The 22,807-nt window shown below is 41.2% G+C and overlaps 2 protein-coding genes and 1 long non-coding RNA gene across 5 annotated transcripts in view; 2 read left to right on the forward strand and 1 right to left on the reverse strand.

Annotated features, from left to right (window-relative positions):
• The window catches only part of baz1a (bromodomain adjacent to zinc finger domain, 1A), a 29,290-nt gene extending 18,475 nt beyond the window's left edge, over window positions 1–10,815 (forward strand). For both annotated transcript variants that reach the window (XM_023833576.2, XM_023833575.2), the window contains 11 exons: window positions 1,486–2,004; window positions 3,177–3,331; window positions 5,006–5,163; window positions 6,314–6,462; window positions 6,919–6,999; window positions 7,174–7,421; window positions 8,076–8,272; window positions 8,444–8,811; window positions 9,328–9,494; window positions 9,700–9,787; window positions 9,904–10,815. In XM_023833576.2, coding sequence (XP_023689344.2) covers window positions 1,486–2,004; window positions 3,177–3,331; window positions 5,006–5,163; window positions 6,314–6,462; window positions 6,919–6,999; window positions 7,174–7,421; window positions 8,076–8,272; window positions 8,444–8,811; window positions 9,328–9,494; window positions 9,700–9,787; window positions 9,904–10,088 — 2,315 coding nt within the window. In that variant the 3' untranslated portion in view covers window positions 10,089–10,815. The remainder of the gene's footprint in view (window positions 1–1,485; window positions 2,005–3,176; window positions 3,332–5,005; window positions 5,164–6,313; window positions 6,463–6,918; window positions 7,000–7,173; window positions 7,422–8,075; window positions 8,273–8,443; window positions 8,812–9,327; window positions 9,495–9,699; window positions 9,788–9,903) is intronic.
• Window positions 3,223–17,696, reverse strand: LOC111855009 (uncharacterized). Its single transcript, XR_002840800.2, has 4 exons — window positions 17,249–17,696; window positions 8,050–8,253; window positions 7,143–7,321; window positions 3,223–3,352 (listed from the first exon to the last, which is right to left on the reverse strand). It is a non-coding gene; the product is annotated as an uncharacterized lncRNA (long non-coding RNA).
• Window positions 11,242–14,306, forward strand: cfl2 (cofilin 2 (muscle)). 2 transcript variants are annotated; one of them, XM_023833577.2, is made up of 4 exons: window positions 11,242–11,387; window positions 12,372–12,679; window positions 12,823–12,899; window positions 13,337–14,306. In XM_023833577.2, the coding sequence occupies exons 1-4, from the start codon at window positions 11,385–11,387 to the stop codon at window positions 13,447–13,449; spliced, it is 501 nt and encodes a 166-aa protein (XP_023689345.1). In that variant the 5' UTR covers window positions 11,242–11,384; the 3' UTR covers window positions 13,450–14,306. The 2 variants fall into 2 exon arrangements, with proteins under 2 accessions (XP_023689345.1, XP_023689346.1); XM_023833578.2 differs by lacking the exon at window positions 11,242–11,387 and adding an exon at window positions 11,402–11,536.
• Window positions 17,697–22,807: the final 5,111 nt, after the last annotated feature.

A 22,807-nucleotide genomic window follows, 5' to 3' on the forward strand; every position in this document is an offset into this window, starting at 1 on the left:
ATGAGACCCATAAACACACATGCAGCCTCAGGTGCAGGCGCTGTGCAGGATGCAAAGAATCCAAAATCTGATCATCTGGCTGAATATCCATTTCTGGGCCAGTGGAAATTCTCACAAGCAGGCCGTAAAACTAACCTGATGCAAGATTTCCCAAAACCGTTGAACTTCCATCAGGCTTGGATGTGGAAATGTTGTGAAGCTGTGGTACAAATTGGTTGTAAGATATGCCATAATGCGCAGATGTGAGGTACAAATGGAGCAGGTGGTGTGGATGGGGTACTACCAGCAACTTGTAGGCATGTAGATGGAGAGAGAGAGAGAGTGTGTGTGCCTACCCCACTGGTGCAAAAGATAGCTGAACATTATTAATGCACTTTTCCACTGCTATAAAAGAGACCAGTCCTATCACAGTTCCAGCCCGCCTAGGTTTTCCACTGCTCGGTAAAGGAGTTGCCAGATTTGGAGTGCAATGGTGATGTAAAATCTAAGAACCTTATTTACTGTTTATACGGTATACATCATGACTTAACATACGCCTTTTTTTTTTTATTTACCTGTATGCTAATTTCCACTAGTTTGCATAACATGCCATTTCTCATTGGCGTGCATTGAACACTAATGGAATAAGCATTCACTTGTGTAAATTTGCATTATGAATACATCCTGTTCAGCTGTTCTATGGTACTTAGCATAAATACATCGCGATGTGTGATACTACTTATAATGAATAAAATGTACCATTTTTCCTTCACATAGTCCATGCACAGAACACCGGAATCTCCATGCATTTTGACCAGTCAGATGGTGGTGATGCGACCAGCTTGGTTTGGTCGCACCTAGCAGGGTCGTGTCAGCCTCACATACTTTACAGTGAAAACATGGCTCTGTTTTTGCTGCCAGTGGAAAAGCACCATTTGACATCACTGTAATTGTATACAGAAATTTCCCACATTTATAAGCACTAGATTTGTGGGAATCGATAAAATTATGCATGCCACCAGCGATTTTACATTGGAATTCAAGCCCTGATAATGAATGTCACATGATGTTTTTGACTCAAGGGTTCTTCATTGCCAATACATCCATGTACAGGTACAGCGTGCACTGAAATTCCATTTCCCTTGGTTTCCCCTATAGTACTACACATAGTTAGGTCAAAACATTGTAATCCCTTTCATTGAAGAGTACAGTACTGCACAATTAAGTAATGTACTTTACTGTATTTAGTGTTGGTAATGTCTTACTGTTTATATTTTAACAATTAAACTTTACGATATGTATGTACACAAGATTCACATTATACATGGGGTCCATGGATGATTCCTAATTATCCACAGATTTGACCATCTGCAGGAATGCATCACCTCTGGATATGGGGGGACTGCTGTATAAATAATATAGAAATTTGTTTGGTTGCTATTCCAGTAAAGTACTTTGTGCCTGACTGTGTAAGTGGCTTAACTGCTAATCTTCTTTCGACCTAAGTTAAGAGCAGCCCAGAAAAGAAGCCAGCGGAACCCAAGGATGCGCTGACTCCAGAGGAGCAGCAGCAGAAGGAGAAGGACCTTCAGGAGCGCATCCAGAAGGCTGCTGCCTGCACATACATCCTGCCTCTGGGCCGTGACCGCCAATATCGGCGCTATTGGCTCTTTCCCTCCACCCCTGGTCTGTTCGTGGAGGAGGACTTCTCAGGTCTCACAGAGGACATGCTGCTACCGAGACCTCCTTCTGAGCTCAAAGATGAGCCACTATCTGTGCCAGAGAATGCCGGGGAACCTGCTGACATCACCATGGACTCTGCTCTGCTTCAGAGCTGCGGGCCTCCAGTGAACCGTCCCAACATCTGGGCCTTCTATAGCACCCCTCGGCAAGTGGAGCAGCTGATCGAGGCGCTGAATGGCCGTGGCCACCGGGAGAGTAACCTGAAGGAGGCACTGTTGCAAGAGAAGGAACGCATCACACAGATCCTGGGCAGCTGCTCAGCTGAGAGGTTCCACCACCCAGGTATGAGGCCTCAACATCTAGTGTTAACCTTGTGTTGAGAAACTGCTCTGTGTGCGTGTGCACGTGCGTGTGACTGCGATTGTGTTTATGACTTTACTTCAGCCCTCCATGGTCAATTTTTTAATCCTTCACAGGGAACCCGCAGCTGCTTCTTAAGTCCTAAAAGGTCTTAAAATAAAAATGGGGAAATTAAGGTCATAAATAGTTAAATTTTGCTATTTTAATTTGTACGACGTGATTAGCAAATCACAAAGGCTGCAATGTAACATATGCATTATACAGGACATCTCACCCAGGGTTTAAAACTGTCCCAAGAATAGTTTTACAAATTCATCCCATCCTCCTTGTGCGAAAGTCATTCTCACCAACTGGAACTGCCACGTTCCTACCGTGCCAGTCATGCTGACTAAACAGAAGTGGCCCAAGGCCACAAACAACAAACACGTGAAACCCAAGGAAAATGTTACACTCGTGGTGAGAGAAAAATCAGTTCCACTGCTGAGCGATAAGTGAAGTACCCTATTATTATGGGTCCAAGCAGCATTAGCTGCAGGATCCCTATTGTTTTCTTACTGGAATTTTTATTTTATTTTGATTATTATTACTTTATTTAACTAACAGTCACAGCTTTTGTTATAATTGTTTTATGTCTAAACTAACCTTTGTGTTCATGGAACTTTCAGGAAACACTATTTACTAATGGTGAAACAGCGGTTGAGCGCCGTTGGCAAACGCAGCACTTGTAAAAATACATTTGACCATGTTTGGATGGCTAGCTACCCGGCACTTGACAAATAAATGACCATAAAACAATGAAGGTATTTTGCATTAAATGAATAGTAAATTGTATGACAAGAAAATACCTTGCATTTTAACCTGTATACCGCAAATTGAAGTAGTAAAGATTAAAATGCATTATATTTTGTTTTCATATCAGCGCAAATGCACATAAAATAAGTACGCATTTACACTGATACCACAATCGATTGTCGCATGTATCGTTTTAAAGGTGAATGCGTACCAGTTATGTCCACCCCTGGATATAAAGGATTACTGTAGATTACTTATATTGGCTTTTTCTGACTTTAAATGCAAGCACTAAAAGGACCATTGGGCTCCAAAATTTGGTCAGTTCAAAAAATGAAACCCTGAAATTATGTACCTGTACATAGACAAACCCATAGAAGAGGGCAAAGTGGGCACAGTGAGGCCGAAGAATGCAGCGGAAGGCTTGTCCACTGCGGAGCGGCACATGGAGAACCGGCTGAAAGACCTGCTGCTTGACATTGAGGACCGCATCTTCCAGGGAACTCTGGGAGCTGTCAAGGTAGGGTGGGCAAGGCGGCCGCTGTAATGCCAGTAAAAAAGCCAGTCAGGGAGTGACTGCTTGTGTTTATGAAACTCTGAATTACCAGCAATGGTGTTCTCTGCCTCTTTTTCTATATTTCTAATAGAGGTGTAACGGTGCACAAAATTCACAAACCACAGCTTTGAGTTCATGGTTTGGTGCAGTTTTGGTACAACAGGGAACCAAATTTGCTTTAAGTTATTAAAACCACAACTAGAAACCATTATAAGCAATGTGTCTGTCAATGTATCTGAATAACACAACCTAAGAAATTGTAAAAATAAATATAGAAAATTAAAAATTCAAAACCTAAGACCACACCATAATAATCCTAATGTTGATTCTAATGTAATAATCCTGTGTTCTCTACTACTGAGTGGTTGCGTACCTGTTGCAATAAAACCCCTTTATCCATAGTTTTTATTTTTATATTTTTTTAGCCTGATCTGAATTTCCTGGCAGAAGCACATTATACTAAACTTGGAAATGGCATTTAACAGTTGACAGTCTTATCTACACTCTCCAGTGTTAGTTTATTTATTTGGAAGCCACAATGTTCCCAGACCTACTGATTTAAGTGACGTGGGAGCATCTTTGAGCTCTCCAGTACCAGCCGTAACCAACTCTCAGCCACAATTAACATAATGTTTTCCATGTTGAACTTCTATGTGGGAATCTAGGTTCCTCCCTTGTCAATAAATGTACAGTCACCCCTCGTGCATTCGCACTTCGAGATTCGCAGATTCACAGATCTGCGAAAATTACATGTACGTGTTTGCTTTTAAAATAAAATTATTTTATTGAATTGTACCTTAGTTATGTATATGACTTCTGTCAATAAGTTCCTTCTGTGTGCCACGCCCCCTCGTTAACCCCATGTGGAATCCCCATGTGATCAGCTGTTTCTGGTTGTTGTCATTATTCCTCTGTATTTCGTCCGTGTTTTAGTTTGTTACCCCAGTCCGGTCATTGTATTGTCCGTGTGCGGTTTGCCTGCCTTACCTGTAATTAAACCCCGTATTCCCCGATACTCTGACGTCTACGCCTTTGTCTCTGTTCTGTCCTTGCTCGGCACAACAATATTATTATAATTAAAAGTATTAATGGTTTATTATTATTAAAATAATTTATAAAATCTTTATTTTTAAATGTATTTTATTATATAATACTGTTACTGTCTCTCATTGTCTAAATGTATTTTTACTGTCTAAATATATGTATTCAGCTAGTGTAAACATGCATTATGCTATCACACAGAGACTGTGACTGAAGCGTTACCTTTTGTTTCCGCTGAGAGACATGCTGCGTGACTCATTTCCCCGCGCGTACAAGTTATCTTAGGTTGGCGTTCACGGTTTGACTTCTGAGATTCAGATCGAGTTCTAGGTAAAAAAAAATTTTCCCCAAACTGGTTGGTTCGACTTTTAAGAAATTCGAGTTAAAATGAGTTTGAGAACTGAGGTACCACTGTACTTACAAAAAGTACTTACGAATTGAGTCTAACTTGAGGCAGTGTGTTCCTGGTTTGATATCAACGATAAAAGTAAGGAAGTATTTCCACAAAGCCGAGTAGCCAGAGAGTCCTTAATACTCCACTGCATACTGAAACGGTGCCCTTTTCTCCACTCTTGTTATTTGACTCTGTCTGCATAGGTGATGGAGCGAAATGCTTGGAGAGCTGCACTGGAGAACGGTCACTATGAGCTGCTGAGTCCTGACCTCAGAGAGAATGGGCCGGCAAAACCAGAGCACAGCGATGTGGCCCCCATGGAAATGGACGACGGCCATGTCAGGGTGGCGGGGAGGGACCGGTAAGGCTCCGGCCACACTTAATGTTCCCTCGTGTGCTTTTGTGTCAGCCAGATCAGGTGCCCAAGGCTGGGCAATAAAAGGTGACAGTGTTTTTTTTGGTAATCTGTGAAATTTACTGTGTGTAATTGTATTCCCTGGATGGGAAACACATGTGGTTTTTGGTCTGTTCCACTGCTACGCCATGTAAACATTGGTATCAAAATTTGATCGGTTTCCAATCTTAAAATTGAATTAATGCTGCGCAGTGTTGGAAAAGAGAACTCCATTGCAGGAAGAACTCAGAGAACTCAGACACTTCATCCCATTAGTGCCATAACTCAAAGTATTTGATAGAAAAATTTCCAACTATGCAAACATTGTATGGGTGAAGATCTCGAACTGGTCAAATATTGAGACAAATCACCCCAAAATTGAAGCAACACCACATAGTGGCAGCAAAGGGAAGGATGACTGCAAAAGACACTTGACATTCATAAAGTATTTGAATTTTATCACCACTTCACAAAAACATTATGTAGATTATCTACATCTGATTTTATTTCAAGACAAATTGCCCCAAAATTGAAGCAGCAGTGTTAGGCGGCATCAAAGAATGGAAAGGGTGGCTGCAGAAGACACTTGATATCGTGAACACAGTACCTCAAAAATATTCAATGGATCTCTTTCAAACTTTCCAGGAGCATCATCTAGGTGATTATCTGGGGGCCTATTTCATTTTGAGGTGCATCACACCAAAATTGAGGCAGTGTTACTTAGTGGTGGCACACAAAAAGAGGCAGATCATGTGAACCTAATTACACTGAGAGAAGTCACCCAAGTTGGGCCTTTAAGGAGGTGAGGAGAGTGTGAAAGGAGGCTAGAGATTGCAGAGGGACTAGATGGGTGCAGAGGGGTCCAGGGAATATATTGTCATTTTCACAGCATATAGTTTTTAGAACAGTAGACCAATTACATTTCTGCAGCTGACTTATTGACATTGCTGCTGAATGTTGCAGCTGTTTGTAGGCTGTATAATTCTTCTGGTTTGCTTGTTTTGATTTGGGATTATTAGTGTGGAAAATTAAACTTTAACTGCACTCACTGAAAAATAGATATGATCCATAACATTTTTCAGAACCCAGTATTTCTTGGCTGCCTTGCTGTCTCCAGGTTACAGGAACTGAAGGGCGAGTGTCTGAGTGTGCCATCCACCAGCTCCAGTACCCCCCAGCCAGTGAATAACTGTGTGCACTACCTGGCCCGGGCGCTGGCCCAGATCGAGCAGGGCATTGAGCGGAAGTTCCTCAAACCACCACTAGGTAGGGCTGCTACCTTCTACAACTTGTGTTGTCATTCTTCAAAGGGATCCTAAGTTTCTTCATAAACTTGGAAATGGTGGGGCATTTGCTGGGTGTTTTTGAATATGTATATAGCATCACTTTTATACCTAGTATTGAGGAACCAACCTGGGTTAGTTGAGTAGTTTTCATTCAGTTTCAGTTCATTTGCCCATCTGGCAAGTATCTCCTTTTTTGTGTAATAAAATATGTACATTTGAACTATGAAATGTATTGCCTGTCACTTTAGGTCCTTTTTTTTTAACTTGAGGTGTGAGACAGGTCTAAGCATTACACATGGTTGGTTTGCTTTCCTGGTTTTTGCTGATCTCTCCAGTAGGTGGAGATGATACTTGGTGGATTCTGTTCTTGTCCAGATTCTCAAATTTAATGTTTTAAAATTTAGCACTTTTTTCTCTTGCATTAATTTTAAAACAGGCGATGATGATGTGAAAAAAGACCAGAAAACCAAGAAAAAAGAAAAAAAGAAAGAAGATGACCTGTCGAGTGAAAAAGATGGTATTTCTCAGCTCTAATTAATTTGTTAATGAATTGAAGTCTCTTGTTCAGTTTCATGTTGTGACTGTTGGTGTTAGGCAGCAGACGTCAGGCCTTCCTGCATGGAGGCGTCGTGCTCTGGCTGCTGAGCGGCCAGCTCCTACCTACAGGACTGACCGGCATCCTCTCCCCCAGACGGCAGTGACAGCGGACGCGTCTGCAAGACGGTGCAGGACCGCTGGCGGGAGTCCCTGCTCAGCTGCTCCAGCCTGTCGCAGGTCTTCCTGCACCTCTCCACCTTGGAGCGCAGCGTCGCCTGGGCCAAGTCCATCCTGAATGCCCGCTGCAAGGTGTGTCGCAAGAAGGGCGATGCAGAGAACATGCTGCTGTGCGACGCCTGCGAGCGAGGCCATCACATCTACTGTGTGCGACCCAAGCTCAAGGTACGCGCGGTCGTCCATGCTGAGCATTTTTCTGCACGTCTCTACGGCACTTTCACCAATACTGCTGCAGTACTGCTTACACTCATTGCTTGTTTCATACTTCTGTAACATCCTATGTCCTCCCTGTATGACTTTGCCTACTCTTATGATGGTGGTGGGTTGTTGTTTGTTTACTTTTTAAAGTTGATCAAGTAAATTTGAAAGTAATGCCACGATAGAACTCCTAGATTGTCCTGCCTTGATTTCTGTTTATTGAACCTTACAGCATGTGGATGTACATGTTGTCTGTCCTACCACATGGTGCATATGTGCAGTAGACTCGTCTAATCAAATTTACAATTTGTAGGGAGACCTTGATTTTCCTTCATCTTTTTTTCCCAGTTTATAATAAGCTGCTGTCTAATTTGTTTAATGTAATTCATTTCATTCCCACCTTGGTCAAAATACATAACCATTGTCATAAAAGATTAAAAAAATCTGAAATCCAGTTTTTAAATTGCACAAATAGAAGCTTAGAAAGAGCTTTCTACAGCATAAAGTATATCTGCAGGAAGTCCAAAGGGTTAAGTAGGTCTGCTGTAGATGTAGATACATGTACATTGAGTCAATATATAGTAGTACTTGTTACCTGAAAAGTTAATCACTTCATCCCAGGCCATCCCTGCTGAGGACTGGTTCTGTCCGGAGTGCCGTCCGAAACAGCGTTCCCACCGCCTTCCTTCCCGCCAGCGTTCCTCTATCGACTCGGAAGAGCTGGAGTCAGACAGAGGGGGTGAGGAGGAAGAGGAGGATGAGTCTGAAGAGGAGCAGGAAGAGTCAGGGGAAGAAGAGTCTGAGGAAGAGAAAGAGAGGTAGATTAAAATGACCAAAAAGATCATGTGTTAGATTTAAATGACTAGTGATATGGAGAAATGTGCAATTATCAGAGGTAATCCATTAATCATAAGTTGTCAGTGTAAGTAGGAATAAGGAGATGAGGCCTTGTTACCGTGGTAACCCTCTCTAATGCCTTGTTCCTCCAGCTACCCTAAAAAAGGCCGAGCTATGGTGAAGCTTCCCCTAACAACCAAGGGAGGGAGGGCAAGCAGCAAGTCTACCACCCGGCAGACTGATTCCGGTCGCTCCACCCCCCGTAGCCAGCAGGCGGCACCTAAACAGTCTCCTGCTGCTGCAAAGGGGACCTCAAAGTCCTCAGGGAAGAAGGGAGCTAGTGGCTCGAACAGCAGGCCACCTCCTAGGGCGGGGAGCCGGAGCAGTGCCCGCCTGAGCCAGGAGATGCTGTCCTGCAGTGCAGCTGCGGCCTCCAAGCCAGCGGGCCAGCAGGGCATCCCATCCTCAAGCAGCTCCACCCCAGAGAGGCAGGGCAGCGGCCGAAAACGAGCCGCCACGGGTGTGTGTGTGTGCCTTCACTAACTGTCCAGTAACCAGAATGCTGACAATGACAGTGACATCTGAGAAATCATATGGAGAGTAGCATAACAATTGATTCTGATTCTGAAAAAAATAGCTGGGAATGTAACATATAGGTTCCATACATCACTCCTTTTCGTTCCATAATAGGATATCAAGAGTATCTAAAGAAAATAATTGATATGGTACTGAATAGCTAGTAAGGGGACAGTTGAAATTCTGATGAACATAGGTTGCTGTTGATTCAGTTTTCCCTGTTTTAACAAGGCCTAATTTTGCTGCAACTTTAAGGTTACCAGTCAGAGGTTTTACATGTGGCTGAAGGAAAGTACTGTATGAAAACTGATTGTAGTTTGTTTTTGTTTTTTTTTATTATTATTATTATTACCCTACCAGTTCATCCGAGATGTAGGGTAATACAGGAAGCCAAGCCTGGTTATTTAATTTCCTGCAAAGGGGTGAGCCTTAATAATGACCTTTTGCTTTACACTCATAGAGGCATCTCCCAAGGCAAAGGTTGTCCTGGCCACATCCACCTCTAACCGCCGCAGTTCAGGACGAAACCAGGGTGTCCACGAGCTGTCTGCCTGCGAGCAGCTGACTGTGGAGCTGGTCAGACATGAGGATAGCTGGCCCTTCATGAAGTTGGTGTCCAAAACTCAGGTAACACACACACAGATGAACAGGATATATTGCAAAATGTACAATAATGTTAGTCCATGAAAGTTTCAGCCTGGTAATACCAGGAATCATCAGGACCAGAGATTGCCTTAAGTCAGGCTGTTATGATGTGAGGATTCTTCACTGGTTAAACACTGCTGTTGTACAGCCCACTGATGCTCATTGTCTGAAATCTCTTGTGACATAGGTGCCGGACTACTATGATATCATTAAGAAGCCCATTGCTTTGAGTATAATCAGGGAAAAAGTCAACAACTGTGAATACAAAACTGCCTGTAAGTAATTCTGTTTGCATAATATAAATCAATATACAGTCGGTCCTGTATGTTGCTTGTTTGTGTATTTCTTGTCCAGTGTTCACCTGTGTTTTCCCTTAAACATTCTTTTTCAGCTGAATATATTGAGGATGTGGAGCTCATGTTCACCAATTGCTTAGAGTATAACCCGCGCAGCACAAACGAAGCAAAGGCTGGAATTCGGCTTCAGGCTTTCTTCCACTCGGAGGCACACAGACTTGGCCTCTCCACTCGGGGAAGTAACCAGGCTGGACCACCCCAGAAACGCCCCAAAATCTAACCTGCAACACGGTTCTTTTTTAAAAAAAAGGCAAAAATTTAAAAATGGCTCCACAAGACGGCTTTGGCCGACAGACATTTAAGTCCCTGAAGTGGTAGGGAGAATTATGGCCTTCTAAGTTGCTCTGGACCCTAATTACTGTGATCTGCACTGTAAACCTTCAGCTGGTTCTTTCAATTTAAAAAATAACTCAGGACAAAAGAATTGTGGTATCAATTTTTTATTTTTTTTTAATTATTGCTAACGCATTTATTTTGTATATTGGCTAAATTTCTAAACATGACTACTTTTGTATATTTTTCTGCTTTGATTTTTTTTTTCCCTTCTGCTGTTTTAATAAATTAATTATTGCATCTCGAAGGAACTTTTAGGTGTTTCATAGAGCTGACCTGACAGTTACTTGTTCAACTTAATATTCAGGTTCCCACCTTTCTGTGCGACACTACAGAGGAACCAAAATCATTTATTCCTGTGTGACATTTTCTTAAACTGAGTAGATATTTATTTTAGTTTTGAAATTGCTTTGAGTTTAAGGACCCAATCGTATTTATAAAAATGTTACTATAGGATGTTTGTCTTGCTTGGTTTTGTAAAGTATTCCCCAATTAGTACTCTACTGAAGCAGTTCAAGGAATTGGTTTTGATGGTGTTTTTCCGTTTCAAACACGTTGTCCTGTAAAGTTTTTTTTTTTTTCTACATGTAAAAATAAATTGACCTTGTTTAATATTCGGTCTCCGTGTTGTTTCACATCCTACAGTCGATATTTGGTTCTCCGTGACCTAAATATTAATTGCAGGCTGTCATGCCTGACTCGCCGCAGCATAACGAAGAGTCCCTGGCATGCTGACGCGTCTCCCCACGTGCTTTTCTTATGCCACACTTTATCCAAACCCCCTCATCGATCCTTTTGAAGACAAAATTTCTTAATCCACACACGCTACGTCCAACGCCTTACATTACAATGCAGCAACTTTTTTCACTGAGTACTGATTGAGGAGAGCCACCGTCCAGCAGCGTGCTGACTTTCCGGGGAGCCTCCGCGCAGCACGTCCTTCGGGAGCCGGCCTCTGATCCTTTGCACAGGCCGCCCCCGCTGCCAATCGGCCTGCTGCTCCCGCCTCAGCGGCCGCTGCGTGTTTGACCCCCTTGCGTTTTCCCTGCCCCCTCCCTCCCTCCCTCCCTCCCTGCCAGCCCCCACAGCACCCTCCTCTCGGTCGCGCACATTCCCCGCACCGCCAAGCCTGTGGGAGCCACGCAGCGAGCCGCATAAGCCGTCGGCGCGACCATCGGACAACATGGTGAGTGAAGCCGTGCGCGCTTCGGAAAGCGGCCGGCGTGCGAGCCAGCTGCGGCTTTAACTCTTTAACCACCACCATCTTATACTCGCCGCCACACGGCTACGCGGGTAATAGACTGCAGGTTGCCGAAGCCGAAGGGCACTTTTCCGGTGAGAGGAGTACTTATGGGCTCTTTTTATAATGGTACAGTAGTACAGTTATAGGCGGCCATTTTAACCTAATTTTAGCCGCAGTGACCGTCGGCTGCCGAGTTGGTCAGCTAACTTTAAGGGACTTTTTCTCTCTCTAATTTTGAGTGAAATCAATCAATCAAAGATGTTATATGGTTAAAACAAAACTAAATTAACTCAAATTAATTGACTCAAATGAGTGTAAAGGAAACCCCCGGTGCTTGATCGCATGCCTTATATATCAGGTGTAATGCTAGCCAGACGTGACTAGCTAACTGTCCGCTTTGCTGATCTAACTAAAGGAGTTCAGACTTTATTATGGATTATAAAAAATTATGAGATTTATTGAACTGGTACCCGTATCGTCATTTGTACGTTAGTCGCTGTTAAAACTTTGTTTTTATTTTAACTGCTTTCCTTCTGCATCAGGCGTCAATATAACTTGTTAATCTAATAATCCTGAATGAGAACTCGAAGTTAGTTGACTAAAACGAGGATTTAGACATACTTAAAGTGGAACTAGGTTTGTCAGTTGTCTACGTTTCTCGGTATTTTTAAATTAAAATATTTATTAAGATATCGGTTATAGTTTTATGAATATGAAAAGTCGCACTAGGAACACGGCCCATAGATTTTTAACCTTTCACTTCATTATAGTCAGTTCTTTATATACACACACAGACACACAGTCTAGCGCATTATTACTCTTACTGGAGTCATCATATCACCTGTTATAAGTTATTTCTGTCATGTTTGTTGTGTACTGCTTTGAAGAGTAAGTCCCTAAAAAGTAAATGAGTACTTTTGATGGCAGGCTTCTGGCGTCACAGTCAACGATGAAGTCATCAAGGTCTTCAATGACATGAAAGTGCGGAAGTCGTCTTCCTCTGACGAAATAAAGAAGCGTAAGAAGGCAGTTCTCTTTTGCCTGAGCGATGACAAAAAGAAGATCATCGTGGAAGAGGGCAAGCAGATCCTGGTCGGGGATATTGGCGAGTCTGTTGATGATCCTTACGCTTGTTTTGTAAAGCTCCTACCTCTGAATGACTGCCGGTACGGCCTGTATGATGCCACATATGAAACGAAGGAATCCAAGAAAGAAGACTTGGTATTTATATTTTGGTATGTTGTTTGTCTGTTTATAAACTTTGTGTCCATCCTGAGTTAGGATGCCTTTCTGCGCACCTCCTTGCTTATGATTCTTCTTATATTGAAGAAATCACGTAATCAGCAAAGCATTTACTGATCTTTCTTGATTTTGACAGGGCCCCTGAAGGAGCCCCTCTAAAAAGTAAAATGATATATGCCAGCTCTAAAGATGCCATCAAAAAGAAGTTCACAGGTGAGTGTCTTGCATTTTAAATGTTTAATGGTCCCACATCATCAGAGAGAAATTTGTGACGTTTGTTTTAGACTTTTTACAAAATCAGTAGCTGTAACGTGAGCATAGTTGTGGAATGTTTACACATCTTAGCACAGGAAAAACGGTTCTGAGTAAAATAGACATATTACGGGCCTTTGTTGATGTTTTTGATGAGATAAGTGTGTACAGCTGTTCATCTGATCCATTTCCAAAGATTTTTAGGTGAAACCAGCACTGAGCTCTCCTGTTTGTTCTAACCTTTATCCTGACTTCCCAACATACCTGCCCTGTTTCAAATAGTCTTCTCTATGAAACAGAGAATCTCTCATGTGCAGATTCCTGATGCCAATCATTTTTCCATCTGGAGGTGCTAAATGCTTGTTTCAGTTTTCAGTTATTTCATTTGTCTTTTGTAGGTATCAAACATGAATGGCAAGTCAATGGTTTAGATGACATTCAAGACCGCTCCACACTGGCAGACAAGTTGGGTGGCAGTATGGTGGTATCATTGGAAGGGAGGCCCTTGTAAACTGAAAGACATGTGCCATTTGCATCCCGTCGTCCCTCTTAGCAGCATTGTCTGTACCCTATGGTCTTCTTGGAACAGTTATAGTATTTCCACCCCAAATGAAGGAGGTCTCACTAACTTATATAAAACACTTGTTTTTGTCTACCGGTAGTTGACTTTTTCTGGTTTTCTGGTAGCTTTCTTAAAAGATCTTGACTCATGTCAAGGAATATTTTCATTTCTAGTGTTTTGCCAAACAAAAGTAAGCCACAATCGAAGAAGAATGCTGATATCCCAACATATAAAAACGCATCGCTCACAACTATTGCCATAAATATAAAGTTGTGTAACTTACAGCTAAGAGGTTTCTTTCAAATGCCTTGACAATTGTGTGCACTGTTCTGGTGCTAGCCAATATCCAATATAAACAATTTGCACTCGGCCGAATTTTTCCGTGAGGCTTATGTGTAACTGTTTAGTCTTGTTGACAGAGGTTTTTGACAAGGAAAATGATGTTTTACACTATGCATTCAAAAGCACTTTTTGTAATTGTATTTTTTTAAATGCTTCAAGTTCAAGAAGGAATAGAGAAAGGAATGCCTACTGAACTTCTGTATTTGTGTCATTTATGAATTGACATTACCTCAGTTTTCATTCCTATTGTGCACACGTAAATGGAAAGAAGTGTGTTGTTGCTCTGTGGCCTTCTTGTGTTTATCCGAATGTACAGTACAATCGCAGAATAAAGAGACTCGGTGACACTAAAAATGAAATCTACACAATCAGTCAACTTGGCGTTAGTGTGATTGGAGCCTTAAATTATGTGTTTTTTTAAATCAGCAAAGTTTCTACTTTGCAATAAAACCTTGTGGCTGATATATTGTTGACATGTCTTTTGTTCCCTTTCCTTAAAAAATTGTGCTTAACCATTATCTTTGTATATAATTCTTTATATGTATAATGTATGTATAATTCTGCATATGGGTTAGCAACACATTTCAGTTGGATTAAGCATACAATACACAATACCTCACCCATATATATCCATTCTAATCTGACCAGAAATGTTTTATTCATTATTAGCAATACTTTGTTTTATTGGACTATATTATTATTTTTTTTAAGATCTGTGACATTTTATATATAAAATTTGATAAAACTAAGACTTTTCAATATAATAGTAACAGTCTAGTGGTTATAGTAGTCATGGACGTTTGCTGGATTGTGAACTGCCCCCTCAAAGTGATAATGACTTTTTTATAAGACCTTTCCTAAAGCTGTAAAAATGAACAATTGAATAGAAAAATACATTCAATTGTGTAGGTGGCCAAGAGCTTCTATGAACGCATTGTCTTACAGTGGAGCTAGCAACTTTTACAGGAGCCAGGGGCTGCTTCTCCTTGTGGAGAATTTGATCTACTGCTGCCGAGCAGCCCTTTGCTGGTCAGAGCTATTTATGGCCAACACATGCTTTTGTGTCTTGTCATCGTTGTCTACAAATGGCAAAACTGGACGCGATTCCAGAGCTGTGCTGAAGGGAAGCCCCGTCGAGCAGCCAGTACAAAGAGTGTTTTGCAGAGAGCAGAGCAGGGGATAGCAAAATGCACAAATGTCATGTTCAACAAAGCCTTTGTGCATGAGAAAGCACATTAAATCAAGGTTCGTGACAGTAATCCTAAAACGCTGTTACAGAGTGTGATTTATGTTTTAGATGAATGGTGTGTTTTCAAAGATTTTGTGTTAAAGGGCTGCTGTTAGTATGAAAGCCTAGACTGAATTATCGCCCTAGTCTGTAACTTCAGCAATAGATTTCCCAGCTGTCATGAAGACACAACCAGCTATTACTTAATTTCTCATGTAGTTAGAGGTGTGAGGAGATAATTGATTTTTGAGTATCTACATTATGGCTACTGTTCTTTCATTGCAAGTTGATTGATTTACCTAAAACAAACTGCCTATTAGCAACACACTATAATCAGTTGTTATAGGCACAGTACTCTATGTGTGTGTGTGTGTGTGTGTGTGAGAATTGACTATATACAGCCGTGGAAAAAGTTGAGACCACAGCATATATTTTTTGTTTCACTCATTTCTTAGTGTATGGGTATTATTCTGTGAATTTTATATATATATATAAGTGTGTGTGTTAATTTTTCTACCACATAGAGAGAGAGAGAGCAAGCAAACTCCAGCCTGGCTCTTCCCTGTTTTTCATTAATGAAGGGCTTCTTCCATGCTTTGTGGGTCTTCAGTCCTGCTTCTTAGTGCCTGATACTAACTGTCCTAGCAGTGAACTTCACACCTGCACGTAATGTTTCCCATTCCTTTTGAAGGTCACTTGATAACATCCTACGATTCATGAGAAACTGATAGATAAGTTAACGGTCATCTCTGGCATTAGAATGTCGCTTCCGCCCTCTACCTGACTGGTTACTGGTCATTCTTGTGTACTGCTGTCTTAGAAATTTTGAACCTGAAAGCATCCTGCTGCTCAGTGTAGCCTTCTGCCAGCAGAACCACAATTAAACCAGAATTTTAAAAATGCAGAATTGTTTAAAAATATTGTGTGTCATTTTTTTCAGTGGCTGTATCTCACAGATAAAGGATCTCATAAGTTTGGGGTTTTTTTGTCAAATGCACAAACATACACTGTACATCTGTGCAGTGAAATGCCTTTCCACCCTCTACCAGAATTGTGCTTAAAAAGAAATAAATGTGATACAGAGTTTGAAATGGTGCAATTATTTTGCGGAACAATCATGCTGAACTAAGTTGTCCATAGTGGCAATTAAGTAAAAGCTGGTTGGGTCTTCATGACAGATGGAAATGCGTCTGAGACACTACATCTAATTTACTTTGAATTGGATTCAAAATACCCTTACATTTTTTAACCAAATAGATATAACACTTGTGTTACAAATATGCCAAAAATAAGCTAAGCTTAAGGAATAGCATAGACAGAAGAATTCAGGTGGACTTGTGTGCTTGGGCAGTAGGAGAGAGCAGAGGATTAAAAAAATAGAAGAAATGTTACCTGGTGTTTTTATTCCTGCCTCATATGAGTGCCGATTGCTTCATACAGTGTATGTTGTAAACAGCAAGGAAACGCATGATGCAATCCTGTGCTTGCTCAATTTATACTCCGTTTGTTAGACACAGACTAGCTTATCTAATTTTATAAAGCTTATTTATTTTTTGAATATTGTAACTGCAGTATTTTGGTATAGATACAGGATACACATGATGGATTATAGTAGTCCCATGTGAAATAATACGTAAATATCAGGAGTATGACTGCTGAAACTAGCCTGGTGTCAAATACCAAATGAATTGTTTTCAATATTAAATGAGCCTATATTTGCAAACATAAGTTTTCCATAACAGGCTTCAAGGAGAAAATATTAATGGATTTCGTGTGTGTGTGTGTGTGTGTGTGTGTGTGTGTGTGTGCATGTGCTTATGCAGGTGCCACACTTTTAACCAGTCACAAGATGCACACCAGACACCGGCACAAACAGTCTTTTGGCTTACCAGAATGTTTATAGGGAAGAGAACATTCACAAGTGTGACTCAACAGGTCTTGTACACAGATAACCAAACTCCCAAATCAGTGAGGCAAGACTTTCAGTGAAGTTGTGTTGTTTGGACCTGCATTATTTGCATAAAAAAAGAATACACCTGCCCAAGATCCATCAATCCAACCACTTACCTTACATCATTTTGCAGAGTCATTTACATATGTAACCATATTATACCTGTATTTATCACCTGAAACACTTGACTGTGGCATCATCAATGTTCCTTAGACTTTCATTCTTACCCCGAAGATGATCTTGCCACGAAAATTCTGTAAACTTGCAGCACCAAAGGTCCTTCCACCTGTTTTCCCAGCAGTGTCACCTAGAACAAAGGGAACCTGACAATAACCTTAGTTCAGGTTCAAGACTGATATGAAGCCTCACATTAGTCTGGTTTAGGCATAAGCCGATGAGGCATCGGCTAAATCCACAATGTCTTTTCCGTACTAGAAGGTACTTGTAAACAATCAGGATTATTCCACACCAAAGCTATGAAAGTAGGAATACGTCAAGCAGCACATGATTCTTCTATAAGGACTATTTAAAGAGAAACGCCGCAAATAGCTCTGATGTGTCCTACAACATTCATTACTAATATGGTAAATAAGTTCTTTTTTTTTACATTTGGGGTGACTGACCCTGTAAGAAATATTACTCATATTTCTCAGTCCATTTTAGAGCACTTATCAGGTAACAAAAAATATCCCATGGTATGTTCTAGAACAGGGGTGGGGACCCTGTTCCATGGAGGGCTGGTGTGGGTACAGGTTTTTGGGATGATCTCTCAATCAGCCAATAACAGGGGGTCCCAAGGACTGGAGTTGAAAACCACTGTTTTATTACTGGCTGATTTAGAGATCATCCTCAAAAACCGCACCCACAACGGCCCTCCATGGAACAGGTTCCCCACCCCCGAACCTGAACTTTATGCCTTGCTGCAAAATCTGCTGTAGATATCCTTCATATCCTGATATACTATTAGCATGTCATTCAGCCTGAGTCTTCCATGTCTCCCAATATGACATTACTCAGCTATTTGGCTGATGTGGGATGCATTTTCCATCAGCACCCTGATGATGGTTAATAGTAATAATGATGGCGTACAGCAGATAATTTGCGTCCCTGCCAAAAAATATCTTGCCAGCTGAAAATGGTGTGAAGAAAAATGTTTAGTCGATCTCTTCTGCTGCTGTGTAGACCATAAACATGAATATAATAGTCAGCATGTAAGATGGAGAGCACAGGGATATCGGTCAACAAAGCATTCATCAGAGTCAAACTTAATTGAAAATTTATCAAGTTAGACATTGGTATTGAATAACAAACACATGTAGAAGGGGCTTGTCCTATTCCAATGTTAATTTTAGTCAGGCAGGGAACTGTCCTGTTCCCTTTTTCTGTTTATGTTCTACATGTCTGATTTCCAGTACAACACCAGCTTCTGCCATCTACAGAAGTTCTCAGACCACTCCTCCATTATAGGATACACCAGCAATGAAAATGAGTCTGAGTACAGAGGAGCAGAAGAGGACTTTGTCGGGTGATACTGGGAGAACAACCTGCAGCTCAAGATCAACTAAACTAAGGAGCTGGTCGTGGACTTCCAGGGGTAACAGGGAGCCCCTGAGACCGGTCACCATCCGGGGGGGGGGGGGGGGGGGCGGGTGATACATGGCTACAGTTACCTGTGGGACTACCTGAACAGCACACTGAACTGACCAGATAACACAACAGTGCTGTACAAGAAAGGCCAGGGAAGAGGATGTTGGAAAAACTGGACAATATTATGAACAGTTCTGCTTATCTGCTCCAGGGGGCGCTATCCTGGAGCACGTTTAGCTACCGGCTCATTCCACCATGCTTTGGTAGAAAACCTTACTGGAGATCATTCCCGCTTGCTGCCATCAGTCACCACAACACCTCCTCCTGACATGTGCCACTCAGCCAGAACACATCAGGAAATGATCCATCTTGTACAGTAAACACCTGGTGCTGTATGTTCATTAATTGCACATATCGCTAATTTATTATCCTTATCTTCATTTATTTCTGTAGTATCACAGTACTTTTTAAATCTGTTTACATTGACATCACGCTTTGTGCTGTTTTGGCACCTTGCCTGTTTGGCACTGTTGTCCGTCTGTCATTTTTGCTGCTGGGATCAATAAAGTTAATCTTTATCAGTTCATCCTTTGTTTTTTTGTCCTCAGAACTGATTTTTTTTTAATAACTGTATTTCGGCATTCTAGTCAGTAATACATTTTAAGTACTAAAATCTTATGTTTACCTGAGTGGAATACTAGTGTTAGAGATTTACATTGCATCAGTCTGTAAATATAAATACCACATTACCCTATAAAAACCCCTACATATAAAGTGAGAAAAGCACTATGGCTCCACCTACTGGTAATATTTTACTTAAGGAGGAAATCATAAAATGTCCTTGCGTACAAAGATGTTTTTGGACCATGTAAAATTCACCTGTCTCAACCACATCATGAATAACACCATGATTTTCAGAATAATTATTTTGTTAATGAGGAGAAATATAAATGCAGAAAAAACAACCTAGACCTATTTTTCCCTAATAGTAAATAATTAGCTAGATTGACATTATTTTTGGTTTCATATAATAGGTTTGTCTTGTGTCCTAAGAAGTTTCATTATTATTGATTATTATATGAAATATTCTTTGCACTTTTTCAATTGAATTAAATTTTATTTATATAGCGCTTTTGACAAGGAGCATTGCCGCTTTATAGAGTCCCAGGCCAGGGTGACAGTGGGAAGCCTATCTTACCTGGGGAGGGCAGGCAGGTAGTCAGCTACACAAGAATGCAGGCAGGTAGTCACCTTCACAGGCAGGCAGGTAGTCAGCTACGCAGGCAGGCAGGCAGGTAGTCAGCTACGCAGGCAGGCAGGCAGGTAGTCAGCTACGCAGGCAGGCAGGCAGGTAGGTAGTCAGCTACGCAGGCAGGCAGGCAGGTAGTCAGCTACGCAGGCAGGCAGGCAGGTAGTCAGCTACGCAGGCAGGCAGGCAGGTAGGTAGTCAGCTACGCAGGCAGGCAGGCAGGTAGGTAGTCAGCTACGCAGGCAGGCAGGCAGGTAGTCAGCTACGCAGGCAGGCAGGTAGTCACCTTCACAGGCAGGCAGACAGGTAGGTAGTCAGCTACACAAGAATGCAGGTAGGTAGTCACCTTCACAGGCAGGCAGGTAGGTAGTCAGCTATGCAGGCAGGCCGACAGGTAGTCAGTTACGCAGGCAGGTAGGTACCTCAAGCTACCTCTTACCTGCATCTCTGTCTGATGATTTACCTATAATATCTTATTTATATTTGCAAATGATGATGAACTGCTTATATGACATTTGGGGGAAAATCATTGGAATTCAAACAATGTGTTAGTGGGACACAAAAATGACCTATAAAATATGTGCAATACTACTGCTGAGCTGTGTGAACTATTTATAGCTCTTTGCAAATCATATTTACGCTGCTGTAAAACTATGATCATACGTCTGACATAGCATGTCTGTTCAGTCATTAGAAGTCTATAAATGCCCTACAAAATATAGTGCCTTTTTATTTTACTATATGCACAAGCCAGGCTTGGATCTAGGGGCAGGTTAGTCTAGCTTACCCATCACGAATTTGGTCCATGCAAATGCTTTGTTGTTGTGAATAGGGAGGAAGCAAACCAAAATCTTTGAAGGTAGACTATTCAAACTCACCTAAACATCCTGCGTGTATCTGAGTCCCACTCTCCATCTAACAGCATGGGGCCAGGCTTGACATTAGCCATGTTGTACCCTAATACAGAATGAAATTAGCAAAATACACATCACAGTGGCTCATTGTACACAATGAAGCAGAAACATGTGTAACATTTACAGACGCTCCCCTACTTACGAACGAGTTACGTTCCGAACGACCGTTCATAACTTGAAATGTTCATAAGTTGTTATTCAACATCTGGAGATATGCACACTATGCTGCTGCGCAGCGGGAGTAGCGGGCAGAAGTTGTACTACCCGGAATTGGTGCGCAGGAAAAAAAAATTGATGTTGCAGACAGGAAATGGGAGCCCAACGAACACAATTTGGACTTTCAGTCCTCTTTGTTCTTATGTCTGAAAGTTGAAAGTTCGTAAATAAAATGAGGGAAATAATTATTTGACCCCCCCATTGAATTCCTAAGTTCACCCATTTATAAAGAAATGAGAAGTCTATAATTTCAATGGTATGTTTATTTCAACATCAGAAGATAGATTTTCAACAAAACAAACAAGAAAAACAAACACAGAGGTGGAAGCATTATGTTTTGGGGGCGTTTTTCTGCCAAGGGTCCAGGACGGCTGCACTGCATTGAAGGAAAGATGGATGGGGCCACGTAGCGTAAAATCTTGGAAGAGAACCTCCTTCCTTCAGCCAGGGCACTGACAATGCATTGTGGGTGGGTCTTCCAGCAAGACAACAACCCTAAGCTGTTTCAAGAAGAAGCAGATGAAGGTCATGGAGTGCCCTAGCCAGTCTCCGGACCTTAATCCCATAGAAAACCTATGGAGGGAACTCAAGTTTCGTGTATCTAAGTGACAGCCTAAAAACCCTAAATAATTGGAGGAGATCTGCAAAGAAAAGTGGATTCCTGCTGAGCTGTGTGCAAACCTGGTGACCAACTACAAGAAACATCTGACAGCTGTGCTTGCCAACAATGGTTACTCCACCAAGTACTAATGCAGTGTTCCAAGGAATCAAATACTTATTTCCCTAGATAAATGACAAATTGGATTGTAACTGTTACATAATGATTTTTCAGGCTTATTTTGTTGATCTATCTATCTTTTGCTGTTAAAATAAACATATCAGTGAAGTTATAGACTTCTCATTTCTTTATTAATGGGTAAATTTTAGAATTCAGCAGGCGGTCAGATAATTATTTCTCTCACTGTAAGGGAGCATCTGTATTACCATAAAAATGAATGAAGCTTCGTCAGGCCTTTTCTTAGAAGAAAACCTCTCTTATATTACAATTGTATTTTGGGCATAAAATAAAGGAATTGTATGACATGCCCATATCCTCCCCACCCATTCATTTATGTCCATTGTAGTGGACATGTTGTTTTTGCATCTATCTTTTCACTGATGTAAGGAAACATATTTATTCCTGTTGTACACTAAAGAGGACATGCTGTGAAATATATTAAAAAAAAAAAAATCTAAATCTAAATTGTAAGATGTCTTATTTCCTCTAAAGACAAATAACCTAAAATTGAAGGACACCTTTTTTCCTTCGATCTCAGGAGGATATTGTAATAATTCCATGAGAAAAATAAGAAATAAATAAGAAATGATTTTATTGAAATATATCAGGGGTCCACATCCCCCCATATTCTTGTTCCAGCAGTTTTTGATTAAATAAACCTTGCTGGGTTATCTGATGAATACATTTCACAAACCAAATGTAGAAGCGCCATCATGCTTAACAGGGAGCAGGGTTGAGATTCCCTGAAATATGTCATGTTGCAGCTGAAGTATGACGACCGAGTCAAATTCACTGGCTATTCTTAGCAAGGGCGAGGCCACATGACTCAGGCATCTTAGGGCACGTAGCAGTAACAGGGTAACATGCTCGTACTTGACAACATCGATCTGTACATCTCCGTGTGTCAGCTTTTTGTCACACTTGTGTATTTATCACATCAGTTTAGCATTTTCTAAAGGCTGAAATATACTTCTTCAAATTATGACATGGATGAATATTTCATTTTTATGATGTACTGATAATCCAGCAAAAAATAGCAGAA

The sequence above is a fragment of the Paramormyrops kingsleyae genome, chromosome 14 (assembly GCF_048594095.1).
Source record: "Paramormyrops kingsleyae isolate MSU_618 chromosome 14, PKINGS_0.4, whole genome shotgun sequence".
NCBI lineage: Eukaryota > Metazoa > Chordata > Actinopteri > Osteoglossiformes > Mormyridae > Paramormyrops > Paramormyrops kingsleyae.